Genomic DNA, 27,917 nt, shown 5'->3' with positions numbered 1-27,917 from the left:
TCCTCCCTGCTTACAGGTTCTAAAGACAACCAGGATTTATTTATTTTTTATTTTTTTATTTTTTTATTTTTTTGTCGGTCGTGGGGCCTGAACTCTGGGCCTGGGCGCTGTCCCTCAGCTCTTCAGCTCAAGGCTAGCGCTCTACCACTTGAGCCACAGTGCCGCTTCCAGCTTTTTCTGCTTATGTGGGGCTAAGGAATTGAACCCAGGGCCTCATGCAATTCAAGGCAAGCATTCTACCACTGAACCACCTTCTCAGCCCCCAACCAGGATTTTTTTTTTAAGGAAAAACAACTACTTGTTTCTACTTATAGACTAATTTATTGTTATCAATACTTATTTTTAATTATTATTAAGGAGCTATGGTAAAGGGGTTACAATCCCATAAATCAGGTAATGATACAATGTTACTTGGACAATGTCTCACCTTCCTTTGCTTCCCCCATTTTTCCCCTTTCACTCTACCCATTATTGCATAGTTCATTTTTTACATAGTGTATATTGAATTGAATACTATTTCTTATAGGCTAGGTCTGTTGGTGTTGATATTGTTGTGATTTTTAACTTTTGTATGTCTGAAGAAGTCTTTATACTTTGCTCATTGAGCAAGCTTTTTAAAAATCCTCTAAAATCCTTTCTTTCCCTTTTCATGCCATTGTGACAGTTCAGGTGGTGACATGGATAAAGCTAGTTCATGAACGCTGACAATAGCTTGCAAACTGGTGTTATCATCCATCTCAGTCCCTTCCAAGTTCATCCTGGTCAAGCTTACTTTGAAAAAAAATTATAAACTGAATGTAATTATGACATTCTCTCTTCTTTCTGAAAAATATTTATTTTGTGCTGGTTTGGAGCTTGAAGTCAGGGCCTGGACATTGTTTCTTAGCTTTCCTGATAAGGGTGGTACTCTAAATATTGGGTCACAGCTCCATTTCCAGCTTTTTGCTGGTTAACAGGAGATAGTCTCTTTGACTTTCCTGCCCAGTCTAGCTTTGAACTGTAAGCCAAAGATCTCTTTTTCCTATGAAACTAGGGTTACAGGCATGAGCTACCAGTTCTCAACCCTGTAAAATATTCTAAACGGTTACTAATACTTGTAGGATGAGATCCACAATCCCTGACATACTAGTAAGGGGCTTAGCGTTTTTGTTCAGTTTCTTCTTGACAACTGACAGTGTATCGTTACCCTTGTATCCTTACTGAATAACTTGTGAAATAGTACAATGTTTACACATGAAAAAATAGCTGAGAAAAACAGCAATATTAGGAACTAGAAACTGGCAGAAGCAGAATTTGAACCCAAAGAAGGTGTCCAATTCAAACATCTGACCCTATAAAACCAATGTTACACCCCTTCCCACTCCTCCTCAAGTTTCCTTCCTCATCACATTTGCAACTTCATCCTTTTTTTTTTAACCTCTAGCAATTTGCTTTCAGGATCATCAGAGGTCTAAATAAACATGAATTTTACTATTGCTACACAGGGCAAATTTCTTCATTATACAGCCTTAGCCCATAATGAACACCTTGCAATGCTGCAGCATGCAACAAGGCTGCGATCTACCCCACTAACACTGGCTACCAGTTAGCAGAGTAGGCTCATCTTACTCCAGTATGACCTCATTTTACTTAGCCTGCAAAGACCCTAATTTAAAATAATGTCATGTTCCCGAGGGCAAGTATTTTAGACATCAAGTAAAACTTAAGCACATCAACTAAATGTTGGTGTTCTCCACAGATCTGCCCTTGAGCCTCTCTTCTCATCCTGCAGCTCTGGAAGCCTCTCTAACTTCCATACAGACAGGTGGGACCTGATGTTTAGTAAAAAAATTTTTTTTTCCATAAAAGGTTGGGGCGTGACTCAAGTGATGAGAGTCAGCCTAGCAAGTGCAAGGCCCTGAGTTCAAACACACACACACACACACACACACACACACACACACACACACACACACACACACACTCACACGGAGTGGAGGAGAAGGGAGGAGGAGAAAAAAGGGAGATATTTTCAAAGAAAACGTAAAGTAGCCAACAGTCCCTGGTCATGATGGACCCACAGTATTCGAGCAGACACTGGCACCTTCCCTCAATGTGCATGACTGATTGTAAACCGCTCCTGGTTCCAAGGTCCTTCCGTTAAACTAGACATTTCCAGATGCTACATTACCTGCCTTGTTGTTGTTTTTATCTGGACCCTTGCAGCAATGTCTATCAAATAAAGGGTCGTCTGTTCACATTACTATGAACGCTCCTAACGTCTAGCTCTACACCTGCAGCAGAGCATACGCTCTCAGGGCACCGGGAAAGCTAACGTCTCCGAGCTTCGGTTCCCGCAGGTACGAAGTTACGCACTCCCGGTATTTATCACGTGGAGTAAACAGCAGGCAAGTGGGCCGACTCCGCATCTTCGGCCGCAGGATGCCCGCAGCCCAGGCTTGCGAGCGGTGCCCCTCTCAGCAACCCCGTCCGGCGGACAGCGGCTGGCGCGCGACGTAGGGCGCGCAGGCGCCGCCGGAGGGCGCGCCAGCGCCAACCCGGAAGTTGGCCTCGCCCCTGTAAGGTCGTCCTAGGTGCCTGATCGCCTCGGACGCCGCCCTCTCGCCTCATCGCATCCCTGCACTCCTGACTCACACCCTTAGCCTCGTCCTCGTCTCATACTTTTCCCATCCCTTCCAGAAAACTGGAGCACCCGCGAGGATCTGGGCGCGCCGCGGAGTGAGGCACCGGCCAGGACAGCCCGGGTCCTTGCCGTGGCCACGCGAGGACCCCCCCGTCCCTCTCTCCGGGCCACCGCCGCCGCCCACACCTCGCCCGCCTCGAAACCCCGGCCCCGCCCCCGGCCCGCCTCCATCCCGGGAACCGGAGGCCCCGGGGTTGTGGTCCCGCGACCTCCCTCCCGCCGTGCCCTCGTCTCTCCGACCGCGATGCCGCTCTACGAGGGCCTGGGGAGCGGTGGCGAGAAAACGGCCGTCGTGATCGACCTCGGAGAGGCCTTCACCAAGTGAGTGGCCGCGGGCCCCCTGCGGGCCCCCGGGGAGCGCGGCCGGCCGGGCCCGGGCCCTCGGCGGGCTCGGCGGCGGGGGCCTCTCCTCTCCCCCCAGCAAAGGGAAGCGCATCCTCAGCGTCCGGTGGTGCGGTGCGGGGTCTGGCTGCCCGGAGAGGCCCCGGAAGCTCCCGAAGGCTTGCCTCCGCCGCCGCCTCGGGGCCTTCCCCGAACCCAGCCCCGGGAGGCCCGCGGCCACCCCGACCCCGCTCCCGCGGGGCAGGACCCTAGCTGCAGTGTGTAAAGCGCGTGTTGGGCGGAGGCGCGGCTCCTGATGTTGGAAGTCGGGTTAGAGAGACCGGCAGGACCAGGAGGAAACCCTAGCGCTTTCGACTCTGGTCTTCCTTAAACTCAGGTTACATCGTACACTTGGAACGAGCAACTGGTAAACACAGGAGTAGTGTTTCTCAGCGTTTTGGATGGCAGAGATCTTTGGAAGCCACAAATGTAAAAAAAAAAAAAAAAACTTAATTAAAGCATACCTACAGTTTCCAGGGATTGGCAGACTTAAACCTTGGGGTCCTTGGACCGCCGTCTTAGTTACTGGGCTCAAGGGAATGAAGCGACAGGCAGCATTACTTCTTACATGTATGCGAGATAAAAAAAATTTTTTTTTTGAGAAAACCTTTACATATTGAAAACACTAGACCGCTATTGAATAAGTGGTCAAAAGAACGAACTGCTTAAAATGTTATACTAAACTACAGAATTGGGGCTAGAGACATGGCTCGGTGTTTGAGCACCTACATAATAAGTTGAAAAGCCTTGAGTTCTAAACCCCAGTACCAACTTAAAAAAAAAACTATATGATTGGATTAAACACTCTGTGTGTGTGTGTGTGTGTGTGTGTGTGTGTGTGTTGTGTATGCGTGTGTGTGTGTGTCCTGTGACTTGAACACAAGGCTTACATGCTTATCCTTGAACTTTTTTTTTTGCTCAAGACTAGCGCTCTATTACTTGAGCTCCATTTCTGGCTTTTTGGGTAGTTGGAGATTATAGAGTCTCAAAGACTCTCCTGTCCCAGCTGGCTTGGAACCAAACCATGATCCTCAGATTTCAGCCTCTGAACATCTAGGATTACAGGCATGAGTCACTGGCTCCACTAAACAAAAATTTTCCTCAGTATGCCCTCCTATTTAAGACAAGCCTTCATTAATTCATATTTTCTTATGTTTCTTAATTTAAAAAAAAAAACCTCAAATACCTTAAGACTACTACTCTATACAGATAGCTATTTTGCCTGTACATTGAAAAAAATAAGCAAAAGTTATTCCATTCAAATATGATGATTAAAAACACAGCAGGGGGCTGGGAAGGTGGCTCAGTGCTTGCCTTGCATGCATGAGGCCCTAGGTTCGATTCCTCAGCAGCACATAAGCAGAAAAAGCTGGAAGTGGTGCTGTGGCTCAAGTGATAGAGCACTAGCCTTGACCACAGAGCCTCAGGGACAGTGCACAGACCCTGAGTTCATTCCCCAGGACTGGGGGAAAAAAAAGCTCAAGTGCAAATAAACATGGAGATGGAAATAGCAAAAGGCAAAGAGAACATATTTGGGCATAGAAGGAGAACAGAACCAAAAACTGAACAGAAGAGATGACATTAATATTAAACTATGTGCCAGGCACTGGTGGCTCACACCTGTAGTTCTAGCTTCTCAGGAGGCTGAGATCTGAGGATCTGAAATTAGAAGCCAGCCCAAGCAGGAAAGGCTGTTAGACTCATCTCCTTAACCACCAGAAAACCAGAAGTGGCTCCGTGTCTTAAAAGTGGTAGAGCACTAGCTATGAGCAAAAGAGCTCAGGTACTGCACCCAGGCCCTGAATTCAAGCCCCATTACCCATAAAAGAAAAAGACTAAACGAAGGGGTTGAAGGCATGGCTCAGTTGGTAGTACACTAGCCATGAGGTCTGATCTTGGACAAAGAAAAAGACTAACATTGTGATCATTTTTAGAAATATTACTAGCAGTTTTTTCCTAACATGAAACAAAAAATGGCCAAAATTGGATAAAAATATTGTGGTTTTGAAAATAACAGCAATTGCTATTAGTATGTTAATACACACATATTAATAGACCTAATGTAAGCATTTGAGTTCAACGTATAGAAGGTGTTTTTAATGGTCAAATGTGTATAGCTAGAAAATAGACTGAAAGGTAATTTGGAGGCTATTAATATTAGAATGACTAGAATTATGAGTTACTAACTTGAATTATAGTATGGTGCCATTTCAATTAACGACAGCATATTACTGCCTCACTGTCATGTATGTGGTCTGGTATTGACTATATGTTAGTATTTGGTGAATGACTAAGTAGGTATGACTAAGTAGGAATGATTTAGATACAAATATACAACTATGTTTCCTTTATATATTTAGGTACAGGATACCATGTGTTACAGTTTTCTGTAGTATTCAGTATAGTAACATGCAGTGCAGGTTGGTAGCTACTAAGTGAAGCAGGCTTGCTGTTTAGGTTTGTGTAAGTTCACTCTTAGGATGTATAATGACTAAGTCGTGTACCAACACATTTGTGCAGATGTGTATGGGTGAAGTCACATACTTGGTACAGAAGGTTACAGAAATTCATCTAAAATTACCCAAAATTCATCTAAAATTAAAACCTGAGGAAAAGTAAAATGATATTCTGACTTATTTCAGAGTCACAAATTTGAAATAATTTGATTTTTTTCTTTAATATCTAGCTTATTAAGATGTTACTTATTTCTTAGGGCTTTGTTGTTGTTTTTTAGTTTTTTAGTTTTTGGTACCTTTGCATAGAACTATTTCCAGATGTTTTTGTTTCTATTGTTTTGAAACAAATACAGAACAACTTGTTTCTCTGTCAAATATTTAGAAAGAATGCTATACGTTGACTTTTAATTTTCTACTTATTTGCAGGTGTGGATTTGCTGGTGAAACTGGCCCAAGATGTATAATTCCTAGTGTGATAAAAAGAGTTGGCATGCCTAAGGTATTTTTTAAACTTTTTTTTTTTTTGTCAGTTGTGGGGCCTGAACTCAGGGCCTGGACACTTGTCCTTGAGCTCTTCAGCTGAAGGCTACCACTCTACCACTTGAGCCACAGCGCCACTTCTTTATTAGGCATATGTGGTGCTGAGGAATCGAACCCAGAGCCTCATGCATGTAAAGCAAGCACTCTACCATTGAGCCACTTTCCCAGCCCTTAAACAAAATTTTAAACAAATTTTAAACAGCCATTATTGGAGGGACATTGAAGCCTCAGGCCCTTACACGAGGGAAGCGAGACCCTGTCCTAAAAATAACAAGTGAAAAACAGGGCTGGAATCATATCTCAGTGGTATCCTGATAGCCTAGGACGCATGAGGGCCTGAGTTCAAACCCATAGTACTAAACCAGGTGCCAGTGGTTCACACCTGTAATCCTAACTAATCAAGAGGCTGAGATCTGAGGATCCGAGGTTAGAAGCCAACCCAAGCAGGAAAGGCTGTGAGACTCTTTATCTCCTGAGAACCACCTAAATGCCAGAAGTGGAGCTGTGGCTCAAGTGGCAGAGTGTTGGCCTTGAGTAAATAAGCTAAAGCAAAGTGTCCAAGCCCTGAGTTCAAGTACCAGTACTGACACAAGAAAAAAAGTAAATACATATTGTAGAGCCAGTACATCAAGTTATAATTGTCAGTAGAACATACTAGAAATTGTTTGAATTGTGCTTGATTAGGGAAATATTTTATTGTTTTCAAAAATATCTGCAACATATTAAACAAACTAGAAATAAAGGAGATGTGTAGTGCAGTATTCAGAGTGTGATGGAAGTTTCTGTTTATTTTTTATGTCACTTGGCTTTATAAAAGTTGTCATTACTATGTCCCTCAATAGATTGACTGAACTCTACCTTTACATTTTCATCAACAGCCTCTTAATGTTCTGAGCTTTTACTATTTTGAAAAGTCAAACATACATGAAGATTACCTCTATTCATTTATATGTAGTTTAGAACCCTCCTTAAGATACATAAAGTCAACACATGAGCCTTACTGATGGTCTTTCCTTTCAAAGAGTACATTAAAAGAGGTTTGCTATTGATACATGAGAGAACTTGAAGCTTAGCTTCTGAGACTAAGTGAAGCCCTTGTGATGGAGTGCTAATATTGCACAGTTCTGTAGTGTTTGTACATGCTGCTTTAGTGCTAATAGTGTTCTCAACTTTACCACACCTTAGTGAACAACCTACCCTTAGAGCTTACAGCTTTACAGTAAGATATACATTTTTCCAAGTAATTGAAGGTGGTATTGTGGCAAAAATGAAGGTATCAGTGCTTAGGGAGTGATGAGTAGGTACTGAAACAAGTCTAGAGTATTTGATGCTTTTAAATTAGTGCTGACTTTTTATCATCAATTATACCAAAATGAATAATATCTATAAACACAGCTCTGTATTTATTTACAGATTTATATTACCACCAGCCAGAATACTCCCATGTTTTTAGAGGTTGCCAGGTCTTAAAGATTCATAATTTAAGAGATAAGTCTATATTTAATTTTTACATCTGTCCTTAATACAAACTGCCTTTCATTTAGAAATGTATTTAGAAAATACATTTATGACATAAAAGAGCATATTTAATTTTAATTTGATATTAATATAATTTTTAAACATAATTTTAATTTTTACAGCCTATCAAAGTTGTCCAATATAATATTAATACAGAAGAATTATATTCCTACCTAAAGGAATTCATCCACCTACTCTACTTCAGGTAAGATGCAATTATGTTTAGCTGGGTTCTTTTTCTAGATTTTGCAGTTAGCTTTTTCTTTTTCTTTTTCTTTTTTTTCTTTTTTTTTTTTTTGGGGGGGGGGGTCCGGTTGTGGGGCCTGAACTCTTGGCCTGGGCGCTGTCCCTCAGCTCTTCAGCTCAAGGCTAGCGCTCTACCACTTGAGCCACAGTGCCACTTCCGGCTTTTTGCTTATGCGGTGCTGAGGAATCGAACCCAGGGCCTCAGGCATGCAAGGCAAGCACTCTACCACTGGGCCACCTTCCCAGCCCTAACAGTTAGCTTTTTCTAATGCCACTTATAGTGATTTTGGCTATTATGTTACATCTGAGGAGAGGAAAAAATGTTGACAAGCTCAGTGACATTGACTAAGCCCAGAGCTCAAGCCCCACAACCAATCAAAAAAAAAAATAGATTTGAAAACTGGAAAATAGGCAAACATAAGAAAATAGTGATAAAAATCACTATTAGAGTATAATATCATGCAATCATTAAAAAGGAGTTGTGGAAGCCAGAATGTTTAGCTCTATGTTAGAGCTCTTGCCTAGCATGTACAAAGCCAGGGGTTCAGTCTTCAGCACCAAAAAGAAAAAAAATGAGGAGGGAAGATTCCGTGTTTGGATGTAGTAGATAAGTCTATTGACAATTGAAAAGGGAATATTGAAAAACAGCTGATACAGAATGAAATGTTCAAAATGTGCATGCACATCAACAAGAATAAAAAAGTGCACAAACTGCAATCAGTCATTTCTGGGCAGTAGAAGTATTAGCTCTTAGTTAAGTATTAGCTCTCAAGTTAAGGTCTTTAACATTGGGAGTTTGGTGAATGTATATTACTTGTATAAAAACCTCAAAAGTGGCCGGGCGCTGGTGGCTCACGCCTGTAATCCTAGCTACTCAGGAGGCTGAGATCTGAGGATCACGGTTCAAAGCCAGCCCAGGCAGGAGAGACCGTGAGACTCCTATCTCCAATAAACCACCAGAAAACCGGAAGTGGCGCTGTAGCTCAAGTGGTAGAGCGCTCGCCTTGAGCTGAAGAGCTGAAGGACAGAGCCCAGGCCCAGAGTTCAAGCCCCACGGCCAACCAAAAAAAAAGAAAAAAGAAAAACCTCAAAAGTAAAATCATCTTTTTAATAGCTATCATTAATGATCATAATAGGCTGCCATTTTCTTTTCTGACATAATGTGACTTAATAAAGTTCTTGGCATAGTACTGTGGCACATTGTAAGAACTGAGAAATGTAATTTTTCTGAGGTACTAAGATGGAAATATCTATGTCATAAAGGCTAAGTTAGTATAATCTTTTTTTTCTCAAATTGGATTACTTACCAAATAGGTACAAACTGTAATTTTTACTCTTAAAAAATAAAATTACTGTTTTTCAGGCATCTGTTAGTGAATCCCAGAGACCGCCGAGTCGTAGTGATTGAGTCGGTACTATGTCCTTCCCACTTCAGAGAGACACTCACTCGTGTTCTTTTCAAATATTTTGAGGTAACTATTTATTTATTTATTTATTTACTCATTTTTGTTGGTTGTGGGGCTTGAACTCTGGGCCTAGGAGCTGTCCCTCAGCTCTTCAGCTCAAGGCAAGCGCTCTGCCACTTGAGCCACAGCGTTACTTCGGTTTTCTGGTTGTTTATTGGAGATAAGAGTCTCATAGACTTTCCTGCCCGGGCTGGCTTTGAACCTCGATCCTCAGATCTCAGCCTCCTGAGTACCTAGGATTACAGGTGTGAGCCACCAGCACCTGGCTCTGAGGTACATATTTGTAAATCAAATTAATCAATTGTTTCTAATTGGAGAGAAAGTTGTGATTACAGCTCGATGGTAGAGTGATTGCTAGCATGTGTAAATTCCTGATTCAATCCTCAGCACTGAAAAAAAAAGTCAATAGAATATTAAGCAATAAAAGTCTTATAGATTAGGTTTTAGGGGAATCTTCCCCTTATCACGCATAACGTTTAACTTTTTTATGTGTATGTGTGTAGGTAGTGGGGCTTGAACTCAGGACCTCATACTCTTGCTTAGCTTTTTCATTCAAAGCTACACATTCACTTTCAGCTTTTTGATAATTGGAGTTAAGAGTCTCTTATTTGTCTGCCTATATTGGCTTTCAATCTGGATCTTCATATTTCAGCCTTCTGACAAAGCTAGGATTGGATTACAGATGTGAGTCACTGGTGGTGGTTGGCTTCAGTTACTTATGTCAAGTTTTTTAGTTTGGGAATTTTTCTTTAAATAATTAAAAGATATATTCAGTGGAGTAGAATTTATGGCATACTTCTAAGTCTAGGACTAGTTTCTGTGTTTTAATTATACTGTCTGTTTTGACAGACATGCATTTTACATTTTGCGTTTCTTTGCTTGTTTTTGTGCCCATTTGGGGGCTTAAACTCAGGGCCTGGGCATGGTCCCTAAGCTTTTGCACTCAAGGCTAGCACTCTACCACTTGAGCCACAGCTCCACTTCTGGGGGTATTTTTTGGAGATGGGGCTCACCAACTTTCTTGCCCAGGCTGACTTTGAACTGTGATCCTCAGATCTCAACCTCCTAAGTAGCCAGATTACAAGTGTGAGCCACAAGTGCACGATTTTTAAATTTCTTTTTTTTTTTTTTTTTTTTTTTTTTTGGGTCCGGTTGTGGGGCCTGAACTCTGGGCCTGGGCGCTGTCCCTCAGCTCTTCAGCTCAAGGCTAGCGCTCTACCACTTGAGCCACAGTGCCACTTCCGGCGTTTTGCTTATGCGGTGCTGAGGAATCGAACCCAGGGCCTCATGCATGCAAGGCAAGCACTCTACCACTGGGCCACCTTCCCAGCCCCTTTAAATTTCTTTTAAATGGAGTTATCTCTTTCCCCCCCTGCCTTCCTCCTCTTTACAAATTTGCACAAGGGGTCTGTCTCTTACTCAGGTTATGCTTGCTTAGCTGGTACACTATCACTTGAATCACAACTCCAGCCTGGCTTTTTACTGGTTATTTTGGAAATGGAATTTCATGACTTTTCTGCCAATCATGATCATTTGAATGTTAGCCTCCTGAATAGTTAGATGTGAGCCACTAGTTACAGGTGTGAGCCACTAGCCCCAGGCCTAAATGGAGTATTTAAACACTGTCTCTTAGGAATGAGACTTACCTCTTGATATTAGTAATATTACTTGTATATTTCATTCTGTAGGAGTCAAGCTATTTTAAAGATCAAGAATAAGATTGAGCCAGGTCTATTATCTTAGCTGTTTGGGAGGCTGAAATCTGAGGATCACAGTTCATAGCCAGTGATATGAGCCTATCATCCCAGCTATGCAAGGAAGCACAAATAGGATGATTACTGTCCAGACCAGACACAGCCTAGGCCAGCCTGAGCATAAATGTAGACTATCTCAAGAATAAACAATAAAAATGGCTAGTAGAGTGGTTTAAGCTCCTGCCTAGCAAGCACGAGGCCCTGAGTCCATCTCTCAGTAGTGGGGGTGGGGGGTTAGGGCAAGGAAGAGTGAGTGCTTGCTTAGTATGTATAAGGCATGCGGTTCAATCCCCAGTACCCAGTGGGCAAGGGTGGGAAACATGTCATCTCTGATCTGATTGAAGGAGATTGTCTGTCCTGTTCATGTCTTTATGTCCTATGTGACTACCTGGTATATCTCCTTTGGAAAAGTGTGGCTCCTTGTTAGCCATTTGATTTTGATAAACTTTAATATTCTGTTTGGATCGCTGACATTTGAAGTGTCACAAATCTAGCAAATTGTCACTGAAAATACTTTCACACAATACAAATTTTCATAGTTCTGTTCTTTAAATAGCTATACTATGTTGTTTTAAAATACAGTTTGCATTACAAACTTTGCAAATAAAGGCAATCACGAATATTTTTTTCAGCCTGGCACTGGTGGCTCACACCTGTAAACTTAGCTACTCAGGAGACTGAGATCTGAGAATTTCAGTTCAAAGCCACCCCAGGTAGGAAAGTCCATGAGACTCTTCTCTCCAATTGACCACCAAGAAACGTGAAGTGGAACTGTGGCTCAAAGTGGTGGAGCACTGGCCTTGAACAAAAGAGCTCAGAAACAGCACCCAGGCCCTGAGTTCAAGCCCCATGGCCTATAAAAAAATTTTTTTTGCAATGTCATTTCTCTAAATTTACGTTTCTGTATCTCTGTCCTTTTCAGTTTTCTGTTCCAAAAGGGAAAAAAAAAAACACTGATAAAAGTGCCTCCGGATTCTCATTTTGGAATGAAATGACTTAGTTTAAACTTAGCCTTATATGTGTTATATAATATCTTAAGTATTGAATAAATTCATATAAATAAGTGAACTAATTCTGAACTTAATGCTACCTATGAATTTTTTCAAATGTATTTGAGTCAGGGCAACCGCCTTCAGATAAGTGGCACGCACTCATTGTGGTTCCGTCACTGTATTCTAGGTTCCGTCGGTTTTGCTTGCTCCCAGTCATCTGATGGCTCTTCTGACACTTGGCATCAACTCAGCCATGGTCCTGGATTGCGGATATAGGGAAAGCCTCGTGTTACCTGTATCTTTCTTGTCAACTAGCCAAATAGTTTATTTTACTCTAAGAAAAATTAGCAGATTTACTACAAATAATATTTATTGGATTGAACTATTGTGAGTTTTTATGATCATATAAATGATCATATGATAACATTCATAGGTGTACAAGACTTGTATTTACTTCAGTGCAGAGATTATCATTGTTATTTATCTTAAGATATATTCTAGCAATGACCTGGTAAATATGTTCAGAGTTCAGGAGGCACCTAAGCTAATTAGGATGTGTCAAGTTGATCAGAATAGTTCAGTTCTAAGAAAAGTTAATACAGGAATAATTGGAAAAACTGAAATGAAAAAAAAAGGTTTTAAATGGCAGGATTATTAACATAGCCTTAAAGCAGCTGAAATAAAGGTGGACCATAGAAAAGCAAATACCACCTGTGTGGTGGCTAACAGCTGAAGTCCTAGCTGCTCAGGAGGCTGAGATCTGAGGATCGCAGTTCAAAGCCAGCCCAGGCAGGAAAGTCTGTAAGGTTCTTATGTCCAATAAAACTACCAAAGAGCCAGAAGTGGAGCTGTGGTCAAGTGGTAGAGCATTCACCTTGAGCAAAGGAATCTCAGGGACAATGGCCAGGCCCAGAGTTCAAACCCCAGGACCAGAAAAAAGGCTCAGGGATAGTGTCCTGAGTTCAATTCCTAGGACTGGCACAGAGCAAAAAGAAAAAGACCAAGTGAATTCTCTTTTTCCTTTGTGTCCAGATAGTCACAGAGACAGTATATGTTAGGTTTATGAGCTCTTTTTCTAGTCAGATGCACAGTAAGAGCACATCTTTTTTTTAAAAAGTTATATTTACAAGGAGTTGCCATTCAACAAAGCAGTTTATGAATAAAATGCATCTCCGTCAATACCCATCTTTTTAATTAATGTCTTCTAAATTTGATGTGTGGGTTATAGCATATTTCAATTTTAAGTATTCAAACTTCAAACAGCCATATCACTAGAAGCTTATTTTATTAGATCCCTAGCCCTAATTAATGAAGAAAGAGAGTAAGAGAGAGCATACATGTATGCATGTGCATGAGCGTGAGTATGTTTGTGTGAGACAGATTATTTCCTTTGGTAAAGAATATGAACAACACTTGCCCTTTGTTTCTTCTGTAACTTAAACATAAAAAATAAGAATTCAGGGCTGGGAAGGTGGTTCAGTGGTAGAGCACTTGCCTTGCATGCATGAGGTCCTGGGTTCGATTCCTCAGCACCACATCACCACATAAGCAGAAAAAAAAGCCGGAAGTGGTGCTATGGCTCAAGTGGTAGAGTGCTAGCCTTGAGCTGAAGAGCTGAGGCCAGGCCCAGAGTTCAGGCCCCCCCCCCAAAAAAAAAATTACCAAAGTTGATTTAAAACAATACTATAGGTGAGAAAAATGCCTAGGAAACCATATTTGATCTGAAATAGTGACATCCTTGACTCCTCCATGGATATATGAAGGAATTCCAGTACTGAACTGTTGGGGAGCACTGCCCCTAGGAGGAAAAGCTCTTCACAAGTAAGTGTCCTGGATTCCAGCTCATTCTCCTCACCAGTGCCGCAAAAGCAGATGCGAATCTGTTTGCTGACTGGTGATTAGTAGAAGACTTGTCATGCATCCCATTCTTCTTACTAGTTTTGAGTGTATTTGTTCTTTCAGAATAATGTTATTTAATGCATCATACATAACGAAAATATTAAGAAAGGGATACCATTTTGCAGTACTTTAATTTCAGTAACATTTTCACATTTCAGGGAGTTGGAAACTCAACTGTTGGAACAATGTACTGTTGACACGGGTGCTGCTAAAGAACAGAGCCTTCCTTCTGTCATGGGTAAATTCACTTTTCGCTGTTTAAGAGCTTAAAATGTCTTCTTTTCACGTCTTAACTTGTATTTTAGTATTTCGTCTATTACATTGTTATTCTCATTTTTCCTTCATCACTTTGATGATCTTGCTCTACTTATAAGGTCATCATGGAGCTATCAAATCACCAAATTCAGGTTTTGTCCATCAATCATTCTTTCCAAAATGGTAAATGTTTTGGGTTATCTTGAAATCCTTTCTCCTTTGCTTTCAGAATTCTCTTCTATTTTGGTGTTCTGTTGTTTCTGAACATTCCCCCTGCATTTCTTCTGCTCTTGTTTTCTATTCCATGTTCTAGGGATCTGGCTTTCTTTGTTCCTTCTTTTCCTAATGGCTTTTTGTTTTTGTTTTTGTTTTTGTTTTTGTGCTGGTTCCAGTGTGCTCTACCACTGAAGCCACAGCTCTACTTCCAGCTTTTTCTGGTAGTTAAATGGAGATAAGAGTCTCAGATTTTCCTCCTTGGGCTGGCTTTGAACCGTGAACCTCAGATCTCAACCTCCTGAGTAGGTAGGATTATAGCATGAGCACCAGCACTTGGCCCTACTGGTTTTTTGTTTTTTTGGGTTTTTTTTGGCCAGTCCTGTGGCTTGAACTCAGGGCCTAGGCACTGTCCCTGAGCTTCTTTTGTTCAAAGCTAGCACTCTACCACTTGAGCCACAATAGCACTTTCCGCTTTTTCTGTGTATATTGTACTGGGGAATTGAACCCAGGGCTTCAGGCATGGTAGGCAAGCACTCTACCATTAAGACACATTCCCAGCCCCTACTAGCTTTTTTTTTTGCTTTGGTTTGGTTTTTTTTGTTGCTGTTGTTGATGGTCGTGGGGCCTGAACTCTGGGCCTGGGCACTGTCCCTCAGCTCCCCAGCTCAAGACTAGTACTCCACCACTTGAGCCACAGCGCCACTTCCATATTTTTTCTGCTTATGTGATACTGAGGAATCAAACCCAGGGCATGCATGCAAAGCAAGCACTCTACCACTGAGCCACCTTCCCAGCCCCCCTACTGGCTTTTTAACGGTGATTTTAAACTCCCTTGATGTCAGCTACATGTTCATGCTATTGATTCTCCACTGTATTACTGGGCCTGATCTTTTTTCTGAACTTGGTATTCCTAATTTGAGATAAAAATTGTGCATGTCACCTGGACCTCAAAGTTAACACTCCAGAAAAGTGAACAAATGCTCTCTCCCCTCTTCTTAATTTGGTTACTAATTATTAGATAATGATACTATCTTCTTTCTTATCTTTCATTTAGAAAAGTAGGAGTTAGCATGTACTTTGAATTCCTCTCAGAAATCTTCTCATCTCACCTCTTTTTTTATCTTCCATACCATTAGGCTAGAAACAAAGACATTGTTTTAATCTAATCCCCCATTATTTCTTCCTTGCCTTATTACAGGATCCTGCTCTCTGAACTGATTCTCTTCAATTTTATTTCAGCTACCATTTTATTTTATAGTCTTCTGTACTTGGGCTTGAACTCAGGGCCTTGCTCTCTTACCTGGCTTTTTTGCGCAAGGCTGTATCTCTACTACTGAGTCATATTTTCACATTCATCTTTTCAGTTATTAACTGAATGAGAGCCCATCTTAACCATTAAAAAAATAAAGCTGGTGCAGTGATATGTGTCTGACATATCAGCTACTTAGGAAGCATAAAGATCGAGGCTGAGCACCGGTGGCTCATGCCTGTAATCCTAGCTATTCTGGAGGCTGAGATTTGAGGATCATGGTTCAAAGCCAGCCCGGGCAGGAAACTCAGTGAGACTCTTATCTCCAATAAACCTCTAAAAACCAAGAAGTGGTGCTGTGGCTCAAGTGGTGGAACACCCGCCTTGAGCTGAAGAGTGCAGGGAAAGCACCCTGGCCCAGAGTTCAAGCCCCACGACCGACAAAAAAAAAAGATGGAGGTCCTAGCAGGCCCAGGCCAGACTTGAACAAAAGCAAAAAGAATTAAGGTGGTAAGATGCCTGTCTGGCAACTACAAAGCCCTGAGTTCAAATCCCAGCAACCTCCTAAAAATTAATTTTTATTTACTTTTTGCTAGGGTTCTCTCTATTACTTATATCCATCCCCAGCCTTCTCTTACATTTTAGGGATTTTAGTGTTACAAAGGTCATGAGTATGTACAGCTATAGCACTTAATGTACTCCTAGGTTCTTCTTTTGTATTAGACTTTTAAAAATTTTTAGTAGAACTTTTTTAGTGTTTTGCTGAAATAAAACAATGGAAATAATGAGTATATCTTTACTTATGACAGTTCTTTAATTCTTAATAAAATTTTTGTTTTAGGTTCAGTTCCAGAAGGCATCTTAGAGGATATTAAAGGTAATGAAGTTCACTAAATTTCATTCTGTAGTGTTAGTTCAAATATTATCTGTTTTTGTGTTTTTTAAATACACAAAAAATGTACTTATAACCTAAAAATGTTTAATTCATAGATGATAGAAAAATAAAATTAAAGTTCTGATTTTTCTTTAGACATATAAAGCACTGGAATTTTATCATTATTTATTAATTTTTTTTTCCCACTTAGCCCTGGGGCTTGAACTCAGGGCCTGGGAGCTATCCCTGAGCTCTTTTGCACAAGGCTAGCACACTGCCATTTTGAGCCACAGCTCTACTTTTGGTTTTCTGGTAGTTAATTGGAGATAAGAGTTTTGCAGGGGCTGGGAAGGTGGCTCAGTGGTAGAGTGCTTGCCTTGCATGCCTGAGGCCCTGGGTTCGATTCCTCAGCACCACATAAGCAAAAAGAAAAAAGCCGGAAGAGGCGCTGTGGCTCAAGTGATAGAGTGCTAGCCTTGAGCTGAAGAGCTGAGGGACAGCGGCCAGGCCCAGAGTTCAGGCCCCACGACCGGACCCAAAAAAAAAGAGTTTTGCAGACTTTCCTGCCCAGGCTGGCTTGGAACCGCTATCCTCAGACCTCAGCCTCCTGAGTAGGATTATAGACTGGAGCTACAGTGCATTGGAAGTATTCATGGTGTGCTATTGAAGCAGCTTCTCAATTATGTGGAAAAAAATATGCAGTCGTGGTGGCCAGAAGCTCATGCTTGTATTCCTAGCTACTTCAGAGGCTCCAATCAACCACCAAAAAGGTGGAAGTAGAGCTGTATTCAAGTGGTAACTGTTCTTTATTGCTCTTATATTGCTTACATGTGTGTTATAATTATCTAAAACTTTTTCAATTGCTATTAAATATTAGCCATTTGCTCTGCTTATTGCCAAGCTTAAATAGTGGAAATATGGCAAGTAAAGGGAACAGTTTTTCTTCCTCTTTTCCAGTCTCACGCTTTCTGAAATACCAGTAATTGACCATGCGGAGTGTTTATTTTCCCATTTTTCAGCAAAATACTACATTAGCAAAACTTTGAAAGATATTCAGTATTGGTGAGATTGTGGGAAAACAAGTCTTAGTATTTCAAATGAGAATTGAAAACCTTTCTGGAAAACAATTTGGCCTATTTATTAAAATTGAAAGTACTTACCTCATCTAAAAGGAGGGAATATATTACTTGAAGTCTCATTACTTTATAATAAGAAAGTTTCATACCATGTGTGTATTTTAAAAAAGGAGCTAAGCCAGATACTAGTGGTTCACGTCTATAATCCTCCCAATTACTCATGAGATGAGATCTGGAGAACCATATTTCAAAGCCAGCTAGGCAGAAGAATCCTCAAGAATCTATCTCCAGTTAACCCCCCAAAATACTGGTCTGAATGTGAGACTCAAGTGGTAGAGTCAAAGGCTTCAGCAGGCGCACATGTGTGCGCGCGCGCGCACACACGTAGTTCTGTAAAATTATTTCATAATACATAGATGACTAATGCTATACAAATCAGCCAAGTTATATAAATTTGCATTCAGTATCAATTTTTGTCTTTATTTAAATTTTTTTTGGGGGGTGCCAGTTCTGGGACTTGAACTCAGAGCCTGGCACTGTGCCTGAGCTTTTTTGCTCAAGGTTAGCAAGCAATCACATGAGCCACAGTTCCCCTTTAAGCTTTTTTGGTAGTTAATTGGAGATAAGGATCTCAAGACTTTTTTGCCTGGTCTGGTTTCAAACCTCTGTCCTCAGGTCTCAGCCTCCTGAGTAGCTAGGATTTATAGGCATGAATCACTGGCACCCAGCTTGCTTCTTTTAAAATACAAACAAAAAAGCTTTCTTATTTTTTGGCAGTTTGAAGGTTTGAACTCAGGTCCTCACACTTGCTAGGCAGACACTCTATCACTTGAGCTCCAGCCTTACTTTTTTGCTGTTTATTTGGAGATGGAGTCCCATGAACTTTTCTGTCTGGTCTAATCTCAAACTTCACTCCTCCATACCTCAGCCTCCTGAATAGCAAGGGTATAGGCATGAGCCACCAGTGCCTAACTACCAATCAAGATTTAAAGAATTAGAGGAGAGAGAGAAATCTAGATTTTATTTTTATTTTTTTTGTTGTTATTGTTTTTTTGGGTCCAGTTGTGGGGCCTGAACTCTGGGCCTGGGCGCTGTCCCTCAGCTCTTCAGCTCAAGGCTAGTGCTCTACCACTTGAGCCACAGCCCCACTTCTGGCTTTTTTCTTTTTGCTTATGTGGTACTGAGGAATCGAACCCAGGGCCTCAGGCATGCAAGGCAAGCACTCTACCACTGAGCCACCTTCCCAGCCCAGAAATCTAGTTTTTAAAACAAACAAAAAACCCTTGATACTGAATTAGAAGCACTCCATTTTGTGATGCTTTTTTTTTTCCAGTCCTGGGGCTCGAACTCAGGACTTGGGCTGTCTCTGGGCCTCTCTCTGCTCAAAGCTAGCCCTCTATCACTTGAGCCATAGCACCACTTCTGGTTTTTTCTATTTATGTGGTACTGAGGAATCAAACCCAGGGCTTCATGCGTGCTAGGCAAGCACTGTATCACTAAGCCACATTGCTAGCCCCGCTAATTTACTTTTTTTGCTATGCTTCTTATATGAAAGTTACCTACCGGGGGGCGGGGGGGGTGGTGCTGGGAAGGGAGGTGAAGGGTAAACAAAGGAGGAGGCTGCAATGCTTGGTAAGAAATGTATGCATTATCCTGCCCATGTAATTGTAACCCCTCTGTAGTATGTTCACAAATAAAAAAAAAATAAAAAGAAAAAGAAAAAAAAGAAAGTTACCTACCAATATAATAGTTTCCTCAAAGGGAATTTTTGTAAACATTTTTACAGAAGGTGAGCACTTAAGTAACGTGTCCACTGAGTAGAATTGTAGCTGAATGTAGGCTCACTGCTCAATTAATGTCAAACCATAATGGGGTTTCTTTTCTCTCTTCTAAGTGCGCACTTGCTTTGTAAGTGATCTGAAGCGTGGATTAGAAATACAAGCAGCAAAATTTAACATTGATGGAAATAATGAGGTAAGTTAAAACATAAGCATGCCTTTTTCAGAGTTTACAATGTTTATAGACTTAACACTCATGGTATTTTCATTTCAGCGTCCCACACCACCCCCAAATGTTGATTATCCATTAGATGGAGAGAAGATTTTACATATCCTTGGATCAATCAGGTTAGACCTTAATTTTTATGAGGAAAAAGTGAACTAAAATATATTCTTGGCTTTTCAGAATATTTGTATAAGCCTTTACTTCAATACTGACAACGTAATATCAGTGTTTTTCATTACACTTTCTTATTTTCATCAGAAATTCATTCAGCTTTTTAAAAGTTTTTTTTCTCTGTTCATCAGAGTGGTTCTAAATGAGTTTAACAAAACAATTTTTTCAAGCAGACCAGGAAATAAGATGCTTTAAACCAGAGATGAGTAAATTTTCTGTACAAGACCCAGTAGTAAACATCTTAGGCTTTGTGGTTCATATTGTCTCTGCAGTTATTCATCTCTAGAGTCAGAGCCCAAAACTATCTACATATAGTATCTAAATGAATGAACATGGCTATGTTCCAATAAAGTTTTATTTGCAAAAACTGGTGGAGGCTGTTCCATTCATAGGATGTAATTTTCTAGTTTGTGCCTTACAACTTTGTTTTGATAAAAAGATTATATTATTTCAAATATTCTCAATTTCCAGGATCGTTGATTATTAACTTTTTATTATTCACTAGGTTATTCTTTCTGATAACGTAGAGCTTACAAAACAACATAACTTGTCCTTAAGGATTTATAATTATATTGGTAACAATATAATTTTTGTTTCTAACTTACCTTTATGACAGTTTCCTTTGTAAAAGACCAGGAAGTAGAAAAAATATGTAACATATTAAGCATCTCTTTAGATTTGTGTGTATATGTGCTGTGTGTGCTGGTACTGGGGCTTGAACTCAGAGCCTCAAAATTTTACTAGGCTTTTCTGCTCAAGGTTGGCATTCTTCCAGTTGAGCCATGCCTCTAGTTTGCCATTTGTGGATTAGTTGAAGATGGAGTTCCAGACTTTCCTGCTGTTGCTGGCTTCAGACCTTGATCCACAGATCTCAATGTTTTGGGAAGCCAGCGAAATAGTTTTCTTAATTTTTTTTTAATAGTTCTCCTAATTTTTATGTGTGTGTGTGCCATTTCTGGGACTTGAAATTAGGGCGTGGGGGCTCTCCCTAAGCTTTAATGCTCAAGGCTAACAGTTGTTAGCCTTCTGATTTTCATGTGGTTAATTAAAGGTAACAGTCTCACAGCCTTTTTTTCCTGGGCTGGCTTCACACCATGTTTCTCGGTCTCAGCCTCCTGAGTAGCTAGTATTACAGGCATGAGCCACTAGTACCTGGCTCAGAGTTTTCTTAATTTGAAAACAAGAAAATGAGTATCTTAGTAGTCAACTAGCAATCTTTGTTATTTATTCTTTTTATTTTTTTTTTAAATTTTGTTGTTGTTGGTGGTGGTGGTCTCGGGGCTTGAACTCTGGGTGTGGGCGCAGTCCCTGTGCTCTTCAGCGCAAGGCCAGCACTCTACCGCTTGAGCTACAGCACCACTTCCGGTTTTCTAGTGGTTTATTGGAGATAAGAGTCTCACGGACTTTCCTGCCTGGGCTTGCTTTGAACCACGATCCTCAGGTCTCAGCCTCCTGAGTAGCTAGGATTACATGCGTGAGCCACCGGTGCCCGGCTTCTTTTTATTTATTTTCATTTTTATTTTTTATTTTTTTTTCTTGGTTGTTGGGCCTGAACTCTGGGCCTGGGCACTGTCCCTCAGCTCCTCAGCTCAATGCTAGCTTTCTACCACTTGAGCCACAGCGCCACTGCTGGCTTTTTCTACTTATGTTGTATTGAGGAATCGAACCCAGGGCCTCATGCATGCAAGGCAAGCACTCTACCACTGAGCCACCTTTCCAGCCCTATTTATTCTTTTTAAAAACAGAACTGTAGAAGGATTTTTATTGTTTTTAAACCCCTATATCACTGCCTTGTTTGCTTGTTCTGTCTTAGTTTTACCAAATACTGTTTCTTTTCTGTTATTGGATGTGGAGTGATAAAATTGGACACAAAATATATGTAAATCTCTACAGAAAAATAATAGTAGGCCTGGCGCCAGTGGCTCACTTCTGTAATACTAGCTACTCAGAAGGCTGAGATTTGAGGATCGCAGGTCAAAGCCAGCCCAAGCAGGAAAGTGTGTGAGACTCTTATCTCCAGTTAACCACCAGAAAACAGAAGTAGCACTGTGGCTCAAGTGGTAGAGCACTTGCCTTGAGCTGAAGAGCTGAGGGACAGTGCCCAGGCCCAGAGTTCAAGCCCTATGACCAATAATAATAATGGTAGTAGTAGTAGTAGTAGTAGTAGCTAATACATCGGGAATGCTACTTTGTGTACCAGATGTTGTTCTACTAACTCCTTGAATCCTCACCTCAATCTTTGGGAGGCAGGTACACCTGACTACCTCACTTATGAACGAGAACAGCTCATGTTGTGATAAGCATTATGTAGTGAGCTGGAGACATCGCTCGAGTGAAGCCTAGTTCAAACTACAGTACTCTCACATCCAGACATGCATGTATACGGAAACACACTGTCGTAACGTAGCACTAAGAATTTATAATACTGACAGTATGACTACAAATTATTCTGTATTATGTAATACCAAGTGCTCTCTCTTTAATCTCATCAGAGATTCAGTTGTGGAAATTCTTTTTGAACAAGATAATGAAGAGAAATCAGTTGCCACTTTAATATTGGATTCCCTTCTACAGGTATTTGTAAAAAAAATTTCTTGTTACCCCAAAAGTTCTTTAAAGAAAATTTAAATGTTATTTTCTCTATTTTCCTTGTCATATTATTTGTAAGAACAAAGAAGTGTAGGTATTTTTTTTCTTGTTTTCATCTCTCATGGCAGTGTTCCTTTTTTAATGTTTTACTCATTTTGGTTTATTAAATTTTATAGTTAATTTTGCATACCTATGATTCCAGCATTCAGAAGGTTAAACAGGAAACCTTCGATTTTCAGACCAGACTGGGGCACGTACATAGCAAGACTCTTTCTCAAAGAACAAAAAAGAAACTAAAAAAAAAAAAAGGAAAGAAAAAGAAAAATGACAGTTGATGAGTTTTATTTTGGCACTGAGATATGATACTTACAATAGTTCAAACCAGCTGGGCGCCAGTGGCTTAGTCCCCTAATTCTAGCTACTCAAGCAGCTTAACTTAGGGCCTGGGAGCTACTCAGGAGGCTGAGATCGGTCATGGTTCAAAGCCAGCCTAGGCAGAAAAGTCTGTGAGACTCTTATCTCCAATTAACCACCAGAAAACCATAAGTTGTGCTGTGGCTCAAAGTGGTAAGAGTACCAGCCTTGAGCAAAGAAGCTCAGGGACAATGGCTAGGCCCTGAGTTTAAGCCCCACAACCAACAAAAATAAATAAATAAAAAGCAAACATTATGAATGCCATGGACAAATGAATTCCTTTCAGAACAGCAGTACTGTAATTTTCTGTGGTGTGGCTTGTGGTTTCTTCAAATTCAGGTTTTGGGAAATACTGTTTTTGTTTGTTTATTGTTTTTGTTGTTGTTGTTGTTTTTTGTCGATCATGGGGCTTGAACTCTTGGGCCTGGTCGCTGTCCCTCAGCTCTTCAGCTCAAGGCTAGCACCTTACCACTTGAGCCACAGCACCACTTCTGGCTTTTTCTGCTTATGTGGTGCTGAGGAATTGAAACCAGGGCCTCATGCATGCAAGGCAAGCACTACCACTGAGCCAACTTCCCAGCCCAGAATACTGGTTTTTAAATAGCACAGGGCATATGGTATTGGGGTCTTTGTTCAGTGACTAAATCATCATCATAGAGTTCCATCTAAAATAGTATTGCTGTAGACAGTACCGTGAGCCTATCGGATAGCCCTTGGTGATGGGCCTTAACCTTTCCTAAATTTTAGAGACAGCCAGTGTGGACACATGCTTTCTCTAAGAGTGTTCTAGAATGTGAGTGTGTTCTGGCTGCCTGTCTCCCCATTGATCGCCAGGGTCATTTGGTAGGTCTCATTGCTTGGCAGGTGCCCCCTTCCTCCCTGACCATCCCAAAGGGGAGGACTCTTCCAGGCTATATGAGTAGCTGTACTCACCTGATTGACCCTCCCAGCTAGCTCCTAGAGTATTATCTTCTCACTCAGCACCTAGCTTTGTGTGTAATAAAATGATAATAACACATTAGAAATTAAGTATTACATGCTTTCCTTACTAAAGACATTTTTTTTGGGGGGGGTCCGGTCGTGGGGCCTGAACTCTGGGCCTGGGCGCTGTCCCTCAGCTCTTCAGCTCAAGGCTAGCGCTCTACCCCTTGAGCCACAGCGCTACTTCCCGCTTTTTTCTTTTTGCTTATGTGGTGCTGAGGAATCGAACCCAGGGCCTCAGGCATGCAAGGCAAGCGCTCTACCACTGAGCTACCTTCCCAGCCCACTAAAGACATTTTTTTTCTCATGCTTTTTGCCCAGCTTAAGCATTCTGCTTGAAAAATAGGAACGTTCAGATTTACTGCCTGACATGTGGTCTGCAGAATTTTAAAAATTCTCTACTATTTGATGTTAAACTAATTTAAAATAAAAAGTTATTTTAACATCTTTTAAGTGTTATGTATATTTATGGAAGTAACAGTATTGTCATGGTATTATATTTACTACATGAAAGAAACCTTTCATGTGTTTTGTAACACAAATAATGACCTATTTAGTCTGTAGTACATGCTTCTGTGTACTTTCTTAAATCCAATCAAACAGTATTTATCTCATTGTCCAATTTAAAATAAACTTTTCTTTTACTTCCTTTTTTAATAACAGTGCCCAATAGACACCAGGAAACAACTAGCTGAGAATTTGGTAATCATAGGTGGCACATCTATGTTGCCAGGATTTCTGCACAGGTTGCTTGCAGAAATAAGGTATTTGATAGAAAAACCAAAATACAAAAAGACACTTGGAACCAAGACATTCCGAATTCATACACCACCTGCGAAAGCTAATTGCGTGGCCTGGTTGGGAGGTAAGAACTTAGTATTTTAAATATAATAATTATATAGTAGTTAGTTATTGAATGGTATTACTAATGGATGTATTAAAATTTACTGTTCAAAATTGATAATTAAATATAACTGTAGCTGGGCACTGGTGGCTTGCACCTGTAATCCTAGCTACTGAGGAGGCTGGAATCTGAGGATCATGGTTCAAAGCCAGCCCAGGCAGGAAAGTCCATGAGATTCTTATCTCCAGTTGAGCACCAAAAAAAAAAAATGGAAGTAGAGCTGTGGCTCAAAATGGTAGAGCACTAGCCTTGAGCAGAAAAGCTCAGGGGTAGCACCCAGGCCCTGAGTTGAAGCCCCACAACCAACAAAAAGAAAAAGAAGAAAAATAGAATTGTAAGCGATGCATGATAGTGCCCACAAAGAATCCCACCACCCAGGAGGTTGAGGCGGAAGATCATTTGTTAAAGGCCAGCTTGGACTATGTAGGGTGACTGTTTTTAAGATAAGTAACAAAAACCTATTAATTTTCTTTGAACATTGAATAAAATGTTCTAAAGAGGGGGGCCATTGTTAGGATAAAGTTAACACTGTTCTGAAGGATAACTTCATTGGATGAAGTTTACTTACAATACAAATGCCAGAAGAAATGGGCACATTATTTTGAAAATACAGTTTTAAGAGTGTTTATTTTACTTTATTGTTGCCTGGGCACTCTTTGTGAGCCTCTACCATTTGAGCCACAGCACCATTACGGCTTTTTCTTTTTCTTTTTTTTTTTTTTTAATTAATAAGTTTTTTTATTGTGAAAATACTGTACAGAGGGGCATTACGGCTTTTTCTGAGTGAGTTAGTGGAGGTAAAAGTCTCACGGACTTTCCTTCCAGGGTTGGCTTCAAACCACAATCCTTAGATCTCAGCCTCCAGAGTAGCTAGGGTTATAGGCATGGGCCACTGGTACCTGGCTTAGAACACTTATTTTAATATTGAGTCTCGTGAAAATTGATCTCTTTATAATTACTTTATTTGTGACTGAGTTTATTGAGTGTTGTAAGAAATGATGGTTTTACCATCTAAGCAAATGGCCCAGAAAGTAACTACTTTGGAAAAAAAAAAACAGCCATGACCTTTTATACTTGTACATATTCTGTTATACATTACTAAGTAGGACCAGTACATTAAGGAAGAAAAACAAAACATGAGGATTTTTTTTTTGGGGGGGGGGGTTCGGTTGTGGGGCCTGAACTCTGGGCCTGGGTGCTGTCCCTCAGCTCTTCAGCTCAAGGCTAGTGCTCTACCACTTGAGCCACAGCGCCAATTCCGGCTTTTTTCTTTTTGCTTATGTGGTGCGGAGGAATCGAACCCAGAGCCTCATGCATGCAAGGCAAGCGCTCTACCACTGAGCCACCTTCCCAGCCAACATGAGGATTTTTAAACTAAATGTAGTGTTCTGGTTGTTTTGTTTTGTTTTGTTTTGTTTTTTGCCAGTCATAGAGCTTGCCTGAACTCAGGACCTGGATGCTGTCCCTGAGCTCGTCTGCTCAAGGCTAGCCCTTTAACATTTTGAGCCATAGCACCACTTCCAGTTTTCTGGTGATTAATTGGAGATTAGAATCTCATGGGATTTCTTGCCTAGGCTGCCTTGAACCACATTGCTCGGATCTTAGCCTCTTGAGTAGCTAGGATTAAAGGCATGAGCCACCAGCACCCAGCTTTAGTGTCATTTTTTGAAGTTTTATGAACTTTTGATCTACGAGAAATGAATTTAGTAAGTAAATTATCTTCTTTTTATTTTTGTCAGTTGTGGGGCTTGAACTCAGCCTGGCAAGGCTATGCTCTACCACTTTGAACCCCAGCACCATTACCAGTTTGTGAGTAGTTAATAGGAGATAAAAGTTTCAGAGAGACTTTTCTGCCCGAACTAGCTTCCATGGTGCTCAGATCTCAGCCTCCTGAGTAGCTAGGATTATAGGCGTGAGCCACCAGTAGCCATCATAAATTATCTTTATGATTCTCATGCATGTTCTTCTTTTTCTTTTTTTTTTTCTCTTGCCAGTCCTGGGGCTTGAACTCAGGGCCTGGGCACTGTCCCTGAGCCTCTTTTGCTCAAGAATAGCACTCTACCACTTGAGCCACAGTGTTGCTTCTGGCTTTTTCTGTGTACATGGTACTGAGGAGTAGAAGCCAGGGCTTCATGCATGCGAGGCAAGCACTCCACTACTAAACCACACTCCCAGCCCTCGTGCATGTTCTTATGGTCTTCAATGTAGAATTGGGTTCTGCACATTTGTTGACATGGAACCTGGAGCTGTGGCAAAGAAAACTGATTGTCTTTGGAGAAGTTGAGAATACACCCACTGTACTATTCTTTCAGACACAGTGACACTTGGTACCATATTCACTAGATCAACTAAAAGCCCCCCCTTTTTTTTTTCCAAGCAGGAAAACTCGTTTATTAACACAGAGCAAGCCCTTTTTTTTTGGGTCCAGTCGTGGGGCCTGAACTCTGGGCCTGGGCGCTGTCCCTCAGCTCTTCAGCTCAAACTAGCGCTCTACCATTTGATCCACAGCGCCACTTCCGGCTTTTATCATATGTGGTGCTGAGGAATCGAACCCAGGTCCTCGAGCATGCAAGGCAAGTGCTCTACCACTGAGCCACCTTCCCAGCCCCAGAGCAAGCCCTTTTTAAAGCAAAAAAGAACGGGTGACTAAAAGCCCTTTAAACTGAATGGTTTACTTTGTTATTTAGAATTCCATCTTCACTGGAATTAATTCAGAGTTAATTAATTGTAAGGGTTCATTACTGAGTTCTAGCAGTCCATTCTTTTCAGATATATGTATATACAAAGTTTTTTGATTAAAAGTTTTTCATCTTAACTACAAAAATATTTTTCACACACAGGAGCTATTTTTGGAGCATTGCAGGACATACTTGGGAGCCGTTCTGTTTCAAAGGAATATTATAATCAGACAGGCCGCATACCAGACTGGTGTTCTCTCAACAACCCTCCTTTGGAAATGATGTTTGACGTTGGCAAAGCTCAGCCACCTCTGATGAAGAGAGCATTTTCCACTGAGAAATAAATGTTTCGTTAAGATTCACCTGTGCTTTATTTCACACATTTACTCAATTACAAGCAAGTGTACAAAGTATGTAGGCAGCTTTACTATGGGTGACCTTGGTAATGTGAAAGCACTTCTGTATTTGCATTTAATATTTAACTTTATTTCTCTTTGTGTAGCGTGATAAAATGGTAGCTGGTGATCATGAGACTTGTATTTATACCAATAAAATTACTTATGCAGTTTAA

The 27,917-nt window shown here is 40.9% G+C and overlaps 1 protein-coding gene across 1 annotated transcript; it reads left to right on the top strand.

Moving 5' to 3' along the window:
• The first annotated feature begins 2,782 nt into the window (after nt 1-2,782).
• On the top strand, nt 2,783-27,917 carry Actr10 (actin related protein 10). The gene is made up of 13 exons (XM_070032728.1): nt 2,783-3,004; nt 5,947-6,019; nt 7,701-7,783; nt 9,188-9,296; nt 12,224-12,331; nt 13,790-13,857; nt 14,094-14,173; nt 16,497-16,532; nt 19,500-19,579; nt 19,658-19,731; nt 22,273-22,354; nt 24,428-24,629; nt 27,509-27,917. The coding sequence occupies exons 1-13, from the start codon at nt 2,928-2,930 to the stop codon at nt 27,688-27,690; spliced, it is 1,254 nt and encodes a 417-aa protein (XP_069888829.1). The 5' UTR covers nt 2,783-2,927; the 3' UTR covers nt 27,691-27,917.

The sequence above is a fragment of the Dipodomys merriami genome, unplaced genomic scaffold, assembly GCF_024711535.1.
Source record: "Dipodomys merriami isolate MVZ:Mamm:240054 unplaced genomic scaffold, mDipMer1.0.p SCAF_1, whole genome shotgun sequence".
In the NCBI taxonomy this organism is placed as follows: Eukaryota; Metazoa; Chordata; class Mammalia; order Rodentia; family Heteromyidae; genus Dipodomys; species Dipodomys merriami.
The sequence above is the reverse complement of the archived record's forward strand: the minus strand, read 5'-3'. Positions and strand labels throughout refer to the sequence as shown.

Coding starts and splice junctions, on each gene's coding strand:
- Actr10 (XM_070032728.1), top strand. CDS start 2,928: ATGCCGCTCTACGAGGGCCTGGGGAGCGGTGGCGAGAAAACGGCCGTC. Junction 3,005..5,946: donor CTCGGAGAGGCCTTCACCAA/GTGAGTGGCCGC, acceptor ACTTATTTGCAG/GTGTGGATTTGCTGGTGAAA. Junction 13,858..14,093: donor GGAGGAAAAGCTCTTCACAA/GTAAGTGTCCTG, acceptor TTCACATTTCAG/GGAGTTGGAAACTCAACTGT.